This window comes from Taurulus bubalis, assembly GCF_910589615.1.
Source record: "Taurulus bubalis genome assembly, chromosome: 11".
Taxonomy (NCBI): domain Eukaryota; kingdom Metazoa; phylum Chordata; class Actinopteri; order Perciformes; family Cottidae; genus Taurulus; species Taurulus bubalis.
This window is the reverse complement of record NC_136599.1, coordinates 11,241,093-11,258,193: the sequence shown is the minus strand read 5'-3', so window position 1 is coordinate 11,258,193 and position 17,101 is coordinate 11,241,093. Positions and strand designations below refer to the sequence as shown.

The 17,101-nt window shown below is 40.5% G+C and overlaps 1 protein-coding gene across 1 annotated transcript; it reads right to left on the bottom strand.

Moving 5' to 3' along the window:
* Positions 1 to 608: 608 nt before the first annotated feature.
* On the bottom strand, positions 609 to 16,119 carry dgkaa (diacylglycerol kinase, alpha a). The gene is made up of 24 exons (XM_079226176.1): positions 16,004 to 16,119; positions 9,949 to 10,052; positions 9,513 to 9,589; positions 8,259 to 8,388; positions 8,000 to 8,074; positions 7,863 to 7,912; positions 7,661 to 7,735; positions 7,403 to 7,519; positions 6,194 to 6,311; positions 5,947 to 6,035; positions 5,713 to 5,832; positions 5,337 to 5,435; positions 5,024 to 5,110; positions 4,839 to 4,912; positions 4,682 to 4,756; positions 4,478 to 4,563; positions 4,224 to 4,313; positions 3,902 to 4,062; positions 3,747 to 3,811; positions 3,293 to 3,383; positions 2,979 to 3,165; positions 2,196 to 2,313; positions 1,957 to 2,017; positions 609 to 1,875 (listed from the first exon to the last, which is right to left on the bottom strand). The coding sequence occupies exons 2-24, from the start codon at positions 10,022 to 10,024 to the stop codon at positions 1,795 to 1,797; spliced, it is 2,202 nt and encodes a 733-aa protein (XP_079082302.1). The 5' UTR covers positions 10,025 to 10,052; positions 16,004 to 16,119; the 3' UTR covers positions 609 to 1,794.
* Positions 16,120 to 17,101: the final 982 nt, after the last annotated feature.

Sequence of the window (17,101 nt, the reverse complement as noted above, 5' to 3'; positions counted from 1 at the left end):
GATAGATAGATAGATAGATAGATAGATAGATACTTTATTAATCCCGCAAAGGGAATTTGTTATATCAAAACAATGGCAAGAATTGGCCTAGTTCAGTGAATAGTTGTGAAAATGCATTGCAAAGGGACTTTACTCACCCTGGAAGATATTTATGTGATTTCTTGCACCTTGAAACGAAATGTACAAACACTGAGATTAGCCTTTGTAGTAAAGTAGGAGACAACTAAAATATGGAAACAAAAAACAATGTTTTTGTTTGTTTTTGTTTTATGTTTGTGAGACAAATTTGAAGAAGTAGTGCAATGCAGTTTTTTTTGGTTAAAAAGACAAAAAGATAAATGATTATTCAAAGCATTTTATATATCTTAAAACATGTCTTGAGGGGCTCTTTAATGGTCTAGCACATTCCCACCAGATATGAATAACATTTGAAGAGACATATGTAACATCATTAATCAATTTGGTAGCTCATGTTATGTATATCAATCTGACCAGCAGCTGTTCGTAACATTTCTAAACATACAGTATGGCGATAATGATTTGTCCAAAAGTATATGAAGGCAGCATTGGTTGCAGGCAGACCAAGCTCTCATTAAAGGTTTGGGGTAATATTACTCAGACAAAAAAAAAATATATTAATTCTCAGCACATATTTTTGCTTTGACAACAAAGAGATCAAGTTGTACAACGAGGAGTTAAGGAGTTAAATAGGCAGAGAAAACAAAAGTGTAAAGCCAGTGGAGCAGATCATGTTGCTGCTATCGGACGCCCCCTTGTGGTAAAATAAATAACCTACAACATAAATAATGACGTCTACCAAACACTGAAGTCCAGATGATTTATTAAAATCTCTACACAGTGTCTTATTTCAGGCATATTACATAAACATCTTCCAGATATATTGAAATTATATGATTGATGATTAAGCATTTAAATAAGATAAGTTGGAAGTGAAATATCTCTGCTTTCTTCCACACAAACATACGCACGCACACACACACACACACACACACACACACACACACACACACACACACACACACACACACACACACACACACACACACACACACACACACACACACACACACACACACAGAGGAACAGTTGAGTGGGCTGACTGCTGCAATAGATCAACATGCATCCCTCTTTTGGTACTGTTCCCCAAAACACTTTCAAGTATCTTTTGAAATGTACAAAAAAAAGTGAAATAACTATAGTCATAATCTGAAACATAATCTCATCCTAACCTTCACTTTTGGTTCCAAATTGACACAAATATATATCTGTCTTTCACATCATCTTTACAGCCACAACAAAAACACCAATAGTACGTGAATTATGTCCAAAGTGCACGTCTACACATAGAGCTCTGTAAAGTCTTCTACCAAAGCCATAACCATAGAGAACAAATTTTAAAGGCACATGAAGCTAAATATTTCTCCTTTAGAGTGATATTCACTTTAAACGTTACTTTAAGTTTCTACAGAGCAGCGTTTCCACTAACTGTGAAGCACTGAGACAGAAGTAGCAAGAGAGTTGGGTATTGATAAAAACACTGAGTACATTTGGTGAAAATATTTTTGCCACGATGCAAACATTTCTTACCATACAGTTGTATTCATACATTGCCATGCTTCGGTTATGTGTTACAGAGATGCAGTTATTCTAAATTTGACTGTTACGGTGCGATTATTCTACAACATACACATTCAAACTGATTTCCTATTTATTTTTTTAAGTGTCAGTCCTCTATTTACAAAAAAACAGTGCACGTGGCTGCTTCTGAGCAGTTTATTTGTAGTTGAAAAAACCAGATGATTTGGCCTGAGGACCCATCAACATACTGGCTTGGTTCTTGTGTGTGATGTGAATCTGAAAAGGAAGTATAGAAATTAATTAATTAATGTTTAATTTAAGTTATTTCAGAGGAAACCATGTCTTTGTGTTATGTACCGTGCAGGGAGGCTGCATCCACGGCTCTCCATCTATCTGCATCGGTAATGGTTTCTTCACCCTGAGGGTAAAGTAGAGAGGCGTCACGTAACAAAAATCAATGACCTTAATGTGAAATTAAAATGCCAAAAGGAAAGCCGACATTATGTAATAATTCTTATGTAAAGAACCAGAGGATTATCGTCAGCTGGTGATCAAAGCCTGACAAGTCTAAACATGTCTGTGAGGTTGTTTCTCACCTGATGGTGATCTGTGATGTTTTTGCAAGCCTCACAGCACTCTTAAGACCCGTGTATATCTGCCCCATCTCCATGGCTCCTTCGAGGCCGACCACTTCTAATCGACGGTCACTGAGATCTGACAAGAACACACAGCTTTGTAGAGACCAAAATCAGACCTAAAAAAAGTGTCAATATTAGGTGGACACAAACGTGACTCCAAATGGATGTTAATGCTCTGTGTATGCTGGACGTGTAACTGTCGGCTAACAAGTTGCCTTGTAAGCTTGTTGTGTTTACAGCTTGTTTCTAACTGACCTCAATTGGCCCAAAAAACAAGTTAATGCAGGTTGAAATACTAGAACAGCATGAAAACACGTCAGACCGACACTTTAATCACAGTGTCATTTACTGCATTTCATGATTTGTGCAAATTACCCTCTTAAAGAGATATTAATTGATTTTTTTTTTGAGCACTTGGAAGCAGCCGATCAAGCAGAAAACACAAAGTCTGACATCCGTTGTTCAGTTTTAGCAAACAGTAGTCCTGTTTGTGTCCACCTGACAAACGTCACACCATTATACACTCTCTCTTTGGCTCTGTTTGGTGCTGAACAGGTACAGCGAGTTCATCAGCACCTTTCTGCTAAAAATAGATGCCGGTTAATGAAAGTGAAGTTTGTTGGTGGTGAAAACAAAACAAAGAGCTGACAGAGGTTTAAAAGCTTCATGTGAGTGAATCTGCAGATGAATCAGATTAAATCTCACATGCACCCTGGTCTAATTTAACTAAAGACAAAATACCTTGGGAGGTCACTTTCAGGATTTCTGGGTCGACAACCACCTCGGGCTCTTCCTGACTCGCCATTCCCTTTGTTTCTCCTTTTTTGGTCTCACCCCATAGGTTAGAGCCACCGTGCATGCTGGGAATGTTTAGGACAGCAACCCCTTCTAGAGACAGGCTACTGAGGTCCAGTGGCGTACCAGAGCACTGAAGAAGAAACAACAGCAGGCCAGAGACAAATAAAGCATTAGTACTTCTTTTTTTTCTCTGACTACAGAAGTGTTTGTTTCAAAGACAAAATACAAAACTTGCATAAAGCTGATGCAACTCTCACCTCAATTGTTAGACTTTCGTTCAGTTTCTTGCAGGAAGCAGAGATGGTTTCTGAAGTGGCAAACTCAAAATACCACAGCTTGTTCTTCATTCTGCAGTCATAAAAAAAATGTATACTTTTTTTTTCTTCAGATTTAAGTGATAGTTAATTTTCACCGAACATTTTTTCCTTTCATCACACACAGCTCTTTAGATGGAGGAGGAGTGAAGTTGCAACGCTTGCTGCAACAAACATCTGCTGTCGCCACCTGTGTTCCTTTTTTTTTTAAATGATGAAAGTAAAGCTGACGTTCCTCTAGTCTGCTTTGTTGTTGAACCGTACATCTGTTAGAGGTCTGATCTTAAAACTGTATTGTGTTACAATACTGTGACTGGGACATTGATGTTTGTTTGCTGTTCATGAAGAAGTGCTCTAGAAACTCATACTATGTTTCACCAAATTGTTGGCTGCCTACCTGCTGTTAAATTTCTGGGGATGTTTCTCCCTCATTGTGTGAAAGCGGTGGGCGATGGAGGCATCCTGTCAACACAAAAAAACACAGTAATGGTCCAAACACAAAACTGAAAAATAAACACTTCCTCTTGTGTGACGTACTTCTGAGAAACTCACCACTCCAATAGAGAAGTAGTTGTTGATGATTTCATAGGGCACTGGGTCGCCCTTCTCCTGATTCTCATCTGGGATGACCTGCACAGTCCAGCGGTCCATCAGCACCTGTGAGCTCCCCTCGATGTCTTTAAGAATACGACTCAGATCCTCACCGTCATATCCTTCAAAAAGAAAACACAACATGACTAATATAGACAAATATTTGGAGAACTTCTCCTTTAATGAATCACATTCAAACAGACACATGAACAGCAACACCGGATGTATGCAGCAAGCTGTTTCATTATTCTATTACAAGAAAACACTCGCATTCATTTCTTACCTCCGCCCCATCGCAGACATCGTGCAAGGTCATTTCCTGTGCCCAAAGGAAGCACAGCGACAGGTGGTCGTACCAGCAGATTGGCTTTGTCTGATAGCAAGAAAAGGAAAAAGAGAAGCAGAAAGAGAAGCAGAAAGAGAAGCAGAAAGAGAAGCAAAAAGAGAAGCACGTCACAATTAACCAGAAGCTCATGGTGTGGCAGCTAACCTGTCCCTTTTATAGAGCTTACTGTTGAAGTGATCCATCAATCTCACCTATTGCGTCTAGAATCCAGCCAACTGTGCCGTCTCCCCCGCACACCAAGATCCTGTAGTCCTCCAGATTTTTGAAGAAACTCAGTCTTTAAAAAATATGATGGGGATTATAACAGCATAGCTTCATGTATTCAGGACAATGTGGTCTGAAATAATGTCATATTTATGTCATGCTGCTCATAATGTGTTGTACCAATTACTCACCCTGGTCCAGGTCCACCATTGCAAAGGTTGTGTACCTGCCGTGGATTCAGTAAATACTGAAATTTATGCAGGACTCTGAAATACAGGAAACCAGGCTAAACAACGTGCATGTATGAGACCTCCATTTCTTCATAAACACGTCTTTTTTTGGACTCACCTTTCTCCCTGCTTGCCACCACTTTTAGGGTTGACAAACACTAGAAGAGGATGGGTGTTTGGCACAGGGCTGATCTGTTGAATGACAAACACATGTTTGACTAACTGATTTACTGCACATACAGCCAAATCAAATTTAACCATGTCATTGTAAATATGCAGCATTGAAAAGGATAATAATAATACCTGAAGCACTTGTCCATCAGGAGTAGTATTGAGCTCGCTGTCATCTGTTGAGCCAGAGCAGCCATTTTTTACATTGTTTGGTCTCTCCTTTAGGGACGAAAACCAAGGTAAAGATCAAATATACCAGAGAAAATGTAATAGATCTTTCTGCCTTTTGAGTACAAAGAAAAATCTCTCCACACTACACTTGTCAAAATGTCCCACTGGTGAGAAAGGTTTACAAACAAGAAACAGCCCCGGGCTGATGTTACGCTCTGCGTTGGTGTGGCAGGCAGTGTTTGTATTGTACGTGTGCCCGAGGATAATTCTGTACCTTTATAACAGGATATATTGCCCATGGAGGCAGGATATGGTCTCTGAGGGGCCCACAGGTACACTCTGTTGGCTCCTGGTCTGCACATTCATCATGACGCTGTGAAACATAAACAGAGGCACATCAAATAAACTCCCAGCACAACAGTGATGACAACTGGCAGGATCCGAATTTATCTTTTTCAAGATTCATGCATTTCTGCTTCACTTACTGCTCACAGTGTAAAGGGACAGGGAAGTTAGGGGTTAAGAAGAGGAGGAAATATGCTTTTACAGACTGAATGTGGGTGCTTGATAACACAAATGCATCTTTTCTTCGCATTGCTAATAAAATATGCGTTCCTAAAAATCAGTCACGCGTCAATATACATCCTCACCATCGTGTGGCACCAAACGCAGTGTTTGCCCGTTAGGCCTTGATAGCTCTTGATCTTCTTCTGGCATTTTTCACACTTCCTAGAGTCACAGTTCCCACTCACCCAGTCGTGTGCTGGAACCTGAAATGTGAGATGAATGTGTTAATGTCCACATAAGAGCACTCAGACACGGGATAAAATCTAATATAGACTGTGAGTGTCACTGTAAATGTTGTTATGGAGACGAAGGCATACCCCAGTTTCTTTCTTTGACTTCACATACGTCCGGGTACAAGGGGCTGGGTTCCTGTTCGCACAGCGTCCGTGGACTGTGTATTTACAGCCTGCACAACACAACACATATCCCAGCTGTCATATGATGTTTGCATTATTATACATGTATGGCTGACAGAGTATCAATATACAAAGGTTACTGCAATTCTCAATTTTGACATGACAGTTTGATAAATGTCGCCCTCTTCTGGCGAGTTCAGGTACTCACAGGTGCAGCAGAGTCCTTGTTTCCTCAGACCCAGCAGCATGCTCTGGCACACATTGCAGTAAACAGGCTTATTGAAATGTTTCATCCTCCAAAGGTGCTGCCCATCATTTTGAGTCATCTGGTTGTTGAAGGAGCAATCATTAAATACGGTAATGCAAAAACAAAATGGTTGGAAAGCTTATTTGCAATAAATTAAATGTAACAAAATAAGATTATATCTGTTTCCCCTTTGTTACATTTTGGATCAAACTACACAAACCCTTTAATCATAAAAATTGTGGGCAAGGCCTGCATTTGTTTCCCACAACTACGCTTGGCTAACTTTGCCTTAATGAGATTGCTGATTATGCAGTATGTATGTATACATATCATGACATACGGTGTAACACCATATTCAAATCAACACAGACTATAATCTCAGATTCTTAACACAAGATTATTAAATTGCTTTCAATCTGTTTACAGGACGGCAAGTGCTTTTATCCGGATTACACACTGAAATGATTTTTTCCCGACATGATGAATCATCCTATCACTTACTGCATGACGCATTGCCAGCAGGCCATGAAAAAACACACAGCAACTGTGAGGGGGCTGAATTCAGCCACCCCAGGCTTCAAATGTCCATTGGTGGCTAGAAATAGCCTGAGGGGAAGTCCCAGGCATTGTTGTAGAGGCCAAACCCTGTGGCTGAGTCCAATCCATGATTTTAGACCGCCACAGTGAGCGCAGACACACAGTCTAACATAAGTGGCTCTTACATTCCTGGCAACAGATTAAAATCTCATAACACAAAACTGACCTTTTTCTTTCATGTATGACCGATTTCATGTATACACTGTTATCATTTATTTTACTTCTTTAGTCAGATATAGTTCCTAAAGATTGTTTTTTTATGCAAGTACTTTGTGAAATGTGGACAGAGATTCTGCAGAGTAAATGGAAAACACTTAAGCACTCTAATGGTTGCAGCGCGTGCATGAGAGGAGATGACATTACCACACCCTGTAACACTGAGTCGGCAAAAAGGCCCTTATCGTCTATACGGGTATTTATGGGAGGAGGCAAAGGACAGAAGAGAGGCATGCAAGGCCACGGTTTCACAAGAACAGTAAAAGTGCGTTTTAAAACCTGCTGTAAAATAAAATACATCTGAGTTAAGCATTTATGGCCAACAGCACAAAGATAAACATGCTGCTTTTAAAGTACCTTAAGACCCAACAAGACCAGCAAGGGAACATTGTTCATGCCCCCCTCCACCCACTCCTCCAGAGACACTGTACCGCTGCTGTCAGCATCAATTGCTGTCATCATGTCCTTCAGAACCTGATGAAATAACATTGGATTGTTATTATCCAATCAGCACACAAACCTCTAATACTTAACAAAAGACCATATGGTTTCTAAACGAGCTTTCATGTGTCTGAGGGACGCTTGCAGTTCAGAGTAGAGCATTCTGAGACTTACCGGCCTCAGCTCGGACACATCCCATCCGAGGTATTCTGCAGCATGCATCATCTGAGCAATAATCCTATCCACTTCCTGTTTAAAAACAACAACAAAAGACGTGTTTTAGTATTGTGGTGGCTGGTATGATACAGTACTACTAAGCCAGAATCTTTATTGTGATCTTGACAATCCCGCCTAAAAGACTTTCACAACAACTTACAGAGCTGTCGAGGACTCCGTTCCCGTCTCTGTCATAGAGCTTGAAAGCAACTAAAGAGTGAGGGGAAATGAAAGTGTAAGTGCTGGACCAAGTCATCACTCAAATTATCTTGGGCAGAAAAGAAACAAAGGACTCACACTCCAGCTTGTCCCGAGGCTGGTCATCCTCCAGCAGAGAGAAGTAACATGAAACATCCTTCAGAAAGACCTCCTCTGCAGGAGAGACAGGGGAGAGGCAGAAGGATGGCTGTGAACCATATCTGCACAAACAGCACTTCACACGCTTGTGGTGAGAAATGGATTTATGCCAAATAGGCCATGGCGTAAATTGATATGGACATGCTGCAAAGTAGCATGGAGGCAGTGAGCTGTGTTAATACATGGTGTATAATCTCACTGTCACTGTCTTCCTGGGTGGGTTCAGAGTTTTGGAAGGAGCAGAAGAGTCGCTGACAGAGGTCCACAGGGAAGTCCTCCACTTCTAAATACGTCTTCAGGAACAGACGAAAGCCTTCTTCATTGATGCACTGGAGGATTTTTTTTTAGCGGAGAGAGACAATTATTTTTGACTGTGCTTTTGGGAAATGTAAAATTAAATGTTTTAACCGTCTGTGTGTGTTAACTTCTGCATTTTTCACTAGATGACATTCACTATGTGAAAATCTTCTCTGTGATGTGTCATTTTCTCAAGAAGAAAAAAACACCCTTGTTTTGAGCTTGAGAATCATGTACTGCAAGTGTATCCTGTGGGTGTTGAAAGGCTTTTAAAAGCTCAAGATGTTTCTGAGAAACATTTAATCCAGTTTTCAAAGTTGGTGTGGTTGCAGGGTTTTCCCGTAAAAATGACCAACAACAAAGCTCCTGAATCCAGGTTTCCGTCCATCTGTTTGGCCTGGTAACTGGTATCTCGCATGATAATATGCTGCAGGACTAACAAGCAATAGTCCCTTGATAACGGTGAACCACAAACCCAATTATTGTTGACATTATATCATTTCCCTGGTTGATACCTCTGCAGTAATAAACCGCAAGACAGTAAGATAACAAAAACAAAAGGAAAAAAAGCCAAATGAAAGTAAGACCACGGAGTCAGCATCATAATTGAACACACACGCCAAAATTCACAAATAGCGTTATTATTCAGTGTGTTTTAAAAGCTATTAACTAGTACTTTATGGCAGCATTTATGCTTTCTCCAATAAAAAACATATCCTTCCAATTATCTAATTAAACTGGCTGTAGCCAGATTACCCTTCTGAAATTACTGCATTTGCTTCCTGCACAAATTAGTTGGCAGTGTCACCCCCTGATGCTACAGTATAGGAAAGTATCTTTTTCAATCACATTTGAGCTTACACTGCAGGGCAGTCAGCACACTGTGCGGCACAGCTTTGCTGCGTGGGCAAAACTGAGAAGGTAATTTACATTTGCAACCTCGCTCGATTGCGCTGAAGATATTTCTCTTGGACAGCTCATTCGACATGATCGATTGGTTTACATCTAATTAATTAGCACAAGAAAATGGGTAAGTGTGCAATATACATTTCTCAATAAACTGCTCTACTGAGAGATAAAATTCAGTTGAGTGATTTCTGTGAGTGAGTTTTGGACCTGATGGTGAACAGCAGGACACAGCATCCTGTCCCCTCACCTCTCCATGTCTGTGCCGGGCCAGACGGCCATCTGCATCAAATTCCCTCAGCACGTCCTTCACCTTCAAGCTGCAGTCTGGAAGCAAAGACACACAGGTCACACCGGGATGCAAATGTACTTGTGAAAGGCTAGCTCTCAAAAGTAGATTATTCACATATTATTCTACTGTGTTTTAACCATTTGTTATGCCACATTTCTGAAATATCATGTACGCATGCAGTATGAATACACAGAGAATCCAGAGTTATCAGGAAAAAAACCAAAAGATGTGAATGCTTTATTTGCACACAAAAAAAAGATGTGGTAGACTGCAACCTCTTCTAGATATGAGCGAGTGTATATGAGTGTGCATGTGGGTGGAAGTGAGGGGGGGTGGGGAGGGTGTTAAGCGCTGAAAAAGCTGCCTGCCCGCCCGCCTGCCTGTCTGTACTCACATTCAATGTACTGCTGTAGCTGGATAAAGTCGACAGGGTTCAGTTCCTTTACCTCTGGGTTTGTGGGGGTGGACATGGTGCCTGCTTCTGCACTAACTGCCTGCCTGTGTACAAGCAAGAGAAACAGTGAGACATAGTCGGATAGAAAGGAGAAGGTGGGTGCATAGTAGCCTGCCTCTTTGTAGAACATAAAAGCATGGCTGCAAGCAAAAGATAGCATCTCCCATTTCACGCTGTAAAATCCATGATTCTAGACAGAGAGAATCTCACTGAACATACAAAGTTTGTGTGAAGCAGAAAGAAGGCAGTAACTGCTAGAGAATATGTGGAGCCATGCAGAACATTTACTGTCAACACTGTACACATTTTTTAATTATAATTATATAATTATAATAGGTTTTCATGCCTAACCACCATTATATATTACTTTGGTCTATGTTCATAAACCCACAGTCCTTCTTTGATGTGTGTGTGGATACATTTATGCTATTTTGCTCTGAAATGCCGCTTCTCTGCCAAGCATTAACAATTGTGTGTTCTCACGTCTATAAACTGTCTTTATTTTAAATCTCTCACCACCTGTTCCAAGTGACTAGCCACTAAAAAGAGGTAGAAATCAGGTCAGGTTAACAGTACCCATGATACTTGGACACCTGGGATTCTCTACACCCTAAATTATCTTTCTATACTCACTGGCCCATATTTCATTTATAACATACCAGGTATAGGGAGCGTTTGGTTTAGTTCAGCTCAAAAGAGTACAATGGTGTTGAAATGTGGCAATACAAATTCTCATTGAGGTAAAAAATAAATAACTGGCTTGTCAAGGGACTGCCCCTCCAAACAAAAGGAAGAGACTTAAATGTCATACAAAGCAGAGAGTGAGCATGACATTTGAAACTAACAGAAAAGGAGCTTGTAATCACAGCAAGGTGGATACTGCAGTCTGCAGGATGAACATTTTGTGGGTTCGTTATGAAAACTTTTAGAAGTAAACATGCAGTTAAAGCATAATGGAAAGAGATTCACTAATGACAGGAAACAAAGAGACAAATGTATATCCATTAATCATTTAAGAAAGAGGAGTAACAGGTCAATGGAGGGGAGAAAGATGCTATAACATCCTGTACAACATTGCCGGCTGAAGATGCATGCCAGTAAAATACCTAATGCAGCTGATAATCATATAAAGGAATGTTGTTAACCAGAAAATGTGATCTTTCCAGGCAGGTCTATCCTAATAAGCATCAAGCTTAATGGTCATTACTGAATCAATTTAATGACTGCTGTACTCTACGTAACACCTATAGTTTTTACACTATGGCGTTTCCCCAGTAACCATTACAATCAATGCTTGTACATAGTTACACAATTACATAGTTTTGCTTAAAGGACCACAGCAGTGATTTTGCATGATTTTGCCAAAACATACTTAACATAACTGCTCTGTTATCTATCACAGCAAATTGCATTAAGTTTTGTCTAAATTATATTTTAGGGTACTGCAGTGAGACAATACACTATTTGTTTACACTACTTTCTTGGAGTGCACAAATTAAGAAAGTTTTAATAGTCTGCTAACTCATGTTAATACTGTATGGAAATTAATGGCAATGAGAGCCTGACACATAGTAGGAAAGACAAATTCAGAATGAGAAACTCTCAAAAGTTGATATCATGTCTGATATTAAAGACTATTCTATCATCAACTACCCAAAACTGAAGCATATAAATATAAAAGACTGTGTGGTGGTTTTCAGTCGGGCATAATGAATAGGACCTCACTGTAAATGTGTTGTTCACACTGTTGTCCGCAGGTGTTATCACACATTAAAGTGCAGCCGGCGCAGGTATCAGTGATGGCTGCCTGCACTTAACAGAAAATCTGAGTACTTTAAGGACAAAGAACGCACTGAGAAAAAAAAAAAAAAATCTCAAATAACACCCACCCCTTACATGTGATTGTATCCATTTGCGGTCTTTGGACTCTGAAAGGTTCACACTGTCCTCACTTAATTCCCTCAAAAGGTCAGCAGCGTTGCCTAGCAGTTCTGTGTATGCAGCCGATCAGGTGGGCCAGGACTGTATCAACAGCAAAGTGACACATGAAGGAATCATGAAAATCCATCTGGTACTGATCACCTGATCACAGCCTGAACCTCTGTATTCTAAAAATATGCATGTGGCTTCGTCTTCAACCACTGTCATATAAATTAGGTAAAAATAGTCATAAACCACACTTCTTTTTTTTAACTTGGGTGGTGTTTGTTCTCTCCTGTTTTTATGCTTTCCAGAGGAGCGTGATGTCGTGAGCAGCATCATGTCTATTTTGTCTCCTCGGCAGCTGAGTATTATCATCATTATTGTCTGGTTCAACAAGATCTCAAGCCTATCTGAGTAATCTGATTCCTCACTTCCTGATTAGATAATGATTTGCATGCACAATGCAGACTGGAAATCAGGACCAGAACATGGAGCACAGGAAGATGCCTTCCCTGCACTTAGAGATGAATAGTGTACTGGAACAAGCATGAATATTTTAGGTGGTTTGAGGAATGTCTAAGGCTTGTTAAGACTTAATACAGACCATGTGACAAACTGCTTCTGGGCTGGCTCTCAATAAGGTTACACTGTTGGACTTAACTTAAATGTCAGAAGCCTAATGAGGGATCAGTTTATGTTACTTTATAGAAGCATTTATGAGGTAGAGACTCTGTTTAAATGTGAGCTAACAAGAGTCACATAGCAATCCGTCAGTGTGATTTACTTTGATTCACTCTCCTGACAAGACAGAGGTACTATTTTGTTTGAACAAAATGTCACTTCATATAATCAGCACAGAATAAATCGTGCAGCACATGTTCTGAGCCACACTCTCCTGGCTTTATGTGGGGCCAGCGGTACTTCAAAGCAGTAAAGAACAATTTCAATGTTAAAATGGTTATTCGAGTAGCAACAGCTTGTGTGTGCAACTTCCACTCCCACATAAACCTTTGAAACCGTCTGTTTAGAGCCTGACACTCGCCTTTACTTCTGACAACTCAACTGAAAAATACCAAAGCAACTGCTATATAAAACAATCGACACAATGAAATAATTGGAGATTTGGAGTGGACGGTTCAGTTGGCATTTTCCTTCACATGCATGCGTTTAATTATGATCCCTTAATGTCTTAACGTAAAACTGTCAACAACCATAAAGCACTCTCTTCACAAGAATAATTTCAAGGTACACATGGGGACGACCTTTTTCAGTGCAGGCTAATATTTGTGCAAGCTGTCATGATGCCCACGCCTTATGTCAAGGAAATCTGCTGTTTTGCAACACTTGCAGGGTGCAAGCCATTGACTGTCATTCTGTGGTTGGAAAACACTGCGTAGGTTCTTTAAACAGAGAGCAAAGTCTATGTTTAATGTTTTGCATTTGTGTTCCTCCAGAAACTACATTTATTTTCACCGAGGTGCGTATAGATTGCATCAGTTTGACAGAAGTGGGAGGATGGACATGCTCGGTTGCTATGGAAAGTGTTTCCCTCCATCAGCTGCTCTCTGTCAGAGCACTGCCACGGGTGACTAGCAGGTAGAACGAGGCAGATAGGGAGGGCGCTGACTCTGGGAAGGAGGGGAACCCAGTCAGTATCTCTGTGGGTCTTTCCCCCCGCAGCTTCACCTCCTCCCACGCTATGAGCCTCGTTTGGCCTTCAAAACCAGAGGCCACGCTCTAAATTGCATTCTGCATGCAGATGCTACTGTGACTCATCGCATGAACACGGGAATACTCTCATGCTACTATAAATGGGCTGTTTGCTCAAGGGGTCACTTTGCAGGCCGAGCCAGAAGTTTCAAACAAGCGCTAATATTTGACTTCCTTAGTGGAACTATCATAGAAAAAAGCCACTTATACACATGTATGTATCCCGAGAGCCTCAGCCAGTAACCACAACTTCCCCTGGTCGTTTGATATCTTCACATGTTGCATACTAGAACATGTGTTGTTGATTCAACTGAAAGCATCCAAGCAGATATATAGTTTATATATTTATTTGTTAAATTATTTTATGCGTATGTCAGAGTTGTCAAGTAAAATATGAAAAAAAACAGGGTCAATAATGGCTATGCTAAATCAGAGCAACACAGGGTTTCCCTTGTCCCCTGCAATTGTATGGAACTATCTGAAGAATTGAGTGGTATGCAAACTACAGAAGGCGAAAGTTAGTAGAAACACTGGATAACTTGATCACAAACACAAAAGGGAAAATAACAAAAGACTATAACCACAGAATGAATCACAGATTCTCGGAAAATGTAGGCGAGGCTTTGTTCATTCCCTGGCTCTGCCCATCACTCTGAGTTCAGACTTGAATGTGAATAATATCATATTTTTTTTGTGTGGAGGCAGGCAGCCTTGTAGAACACCACGCTGCGCTCAGAGAAACTAAAACCTCGAACCTGCCCAGACTTGAGAGACTTCACACATGTTTGCACATATCAGGGAGTCTCGCCTGGTCCGCCCACAGATCTTTCCACAACTGAAAAATTAGACATTAAATGTCACTTTTTTTTCAATGATCCAATCTGAAAAACAACCTCCTCGTCTTCTTCACGATCGTTTCAGTAATTCATGGATCTGGGGTTATTTAGGGGATTTCAGTATATTTGATTATATTTGCTCATGTGAATTATTTTTGAAATATGAATGGGTGAGCCTCACTATAGGGACGAATACGTGATTTTATAAGTTGCAGCATTTGAGACTTGAGCTGCACTAAGACGAATTCTAATCACTTCTATGACGTGACAATAAAGTCTTGACTCGTGAAAGCAAGAGGGATTAAAATCAGTCATGACAACAGGACTCTGGCCGACACAAGGGAATATTATAATGAAGGAAGTGGAGGCTAAATGAAAGATACAACTATTACATTTAGAGAAGTGAAATAATCTACAAACAAAATGTATTCAAGCCATTGCTTTGCACGCCATATAGCAACCGCTAACATTGATCAAATAAACCGCAGATTGTAAAATGGGCTAAATTCTATCGCATTTACAGCATCCAGCCTCCGATGTAAACATGAACAATGTCCCGACCACACTATTGATCGTCTGTGCCTGAAAACTCTATTACAGCTAAAAACAGATGGATGCCACTTATCCCCTGCTTATCGTCATAAACACACAGCTCGACCAGGAAAGTGTAATTTGGGAATGAAGTGTCCTCAAATGAAATTGGGGGATTATGCAAAAAGGTGAAAACACGGAACTGTAAGTATCAACATGTTCCTGTATGTTTGGTTTGACCAGTTAGCATCATCGCTGAAAGTCCCTTTCACCATTTGGGAGCTTTGAGTTAAACAGTGACCACAGAGATGATGGTGGGACCGTGCTCACCATCATTGACGTCACACTGTGGAGGATTTAGTTATCCCACGAGTGACAAAAAGACAGCGGAAACCCTCTGAGGTGTTTCATGTCTATTTGGGCCGGGGTTTCACTGTCCCGTATGGAATAGCACCATATCCTGCAACAAGCATAATCTCAGATGGGTGTCACATGGGGCAATAACACGATAAATCTTGCTCATTTAAATCAAATTTACAGTGGAGTCCTTTGCACCAGGGTATCTTCAGACCCCAACTGCTTCAGATACCACCAATATCTAATCTGAGACTCTGTTCTCTAAATAGATTGAGAGAGGAAGGGTTCCCCGCGTGTAATTTAAGCAGCCTGGCATTAACAGTCATGGCACGTTGCAAATGGAACTAACATTATGAGGTATGAGTTTGAAAAAGAAAGGCATATGACTAACATGCATCAGGTCGGTTGTTTATTACTCTGTAATAATACGTCTATTCGCTGCCCATGCACGGAGCGGAAAGCCTTCCATTACTAAATGCGCAAATTGTTTACAACAGCACAAAAAAAAACAGGCTGACGTGATACACTGTACTAGACTGCGCTTCGTCTGCAGCGAGCCGTTCAGTGGCTTACACAGAAACTTCAATCAATGCGTCGGGTCCGGACCTCTTAACTGTGTGTTGTTGATCGTCGGTTACCTTTTCTGCCGCCACTCAGTTGTTATTTGACGGGATCGTCGCGGTCAGAAATCCTGCCTTCACAAGTGGCCGTTAACTTTCAATGGAAGCAGCAGCAGTTGGGCGAAGTGGAAGCAGTGAACTAGTGCGGAGCAGTGACTGAGCGAGCGGATCCCTCCTGTCAAGCACCGCCTCGGCTGCTCTGCGCCCTCTTTGCAAGCCAATACACACTCGCTGCACGAGCGTGCATCCATCTGCAAAGTTGCAAAAGTAACGCTCAGTTGAGTAACGCAGCTGTAACCTGTGACAACGCGGCACTCCTCTAACGCGAAAGGAAATCAATGCATTTTACATTACAGGCTACCAGTAGTATTATGACCTCATTTATAAGTAGTAGCTCCATTTTCCACATGGAGCCACAGTTCATTTGCAAAGTAGTAACTTTCTCAAAAGTATGTATTTGGTAACTCCCTATATGTTAGACTAGATAGAGATAGATATATAGACAGACAGACAGTTTACATACACGTTACAAATTAACCTACGATCACTGGTTTTAAGAAAGGGCATGCTAGTTTAGTTACTGTAGTTTAAATTCTTGGCATGTAACGTTGGCGGGAGTTAACGTTAAGCCCGACATGACACCTTCACTATTTTCTCATATCTGGACACCTTGTGGGAGCTATGTTTGTGTTTATTGCTTTTTATTATTATTATCATTAGTATTATTATTACAATTATTATTAGCCATTATTACTGATAGTCAGTAATAATGGAAGAAGGCGTGGTTGTCAACTATTACTACTATTATATGTCGTTTACTAGCAGTTCCAACGTGTTTTGCGCATTGATATAGAAGGTGATTAAACTGTTGATTGGAACTATGTCTGGAAAGTAACAAAGTGCAGTCACTAAAATACTGCACTATGTACACATTTTAGGTACTTGCACTTCAATTGAGTACTTCCATTTCTTGTTCTATATACTATACTTCACTACCTTTATTTGGCAGCTTACTCGTTACTTCATCAATTAAGACTTTACAAAATTGGTCTCTAAAATATAAAGCATTTTTAGATTAAACTACCCAAGAACATTGTATATTCCATTCTGCCAAAA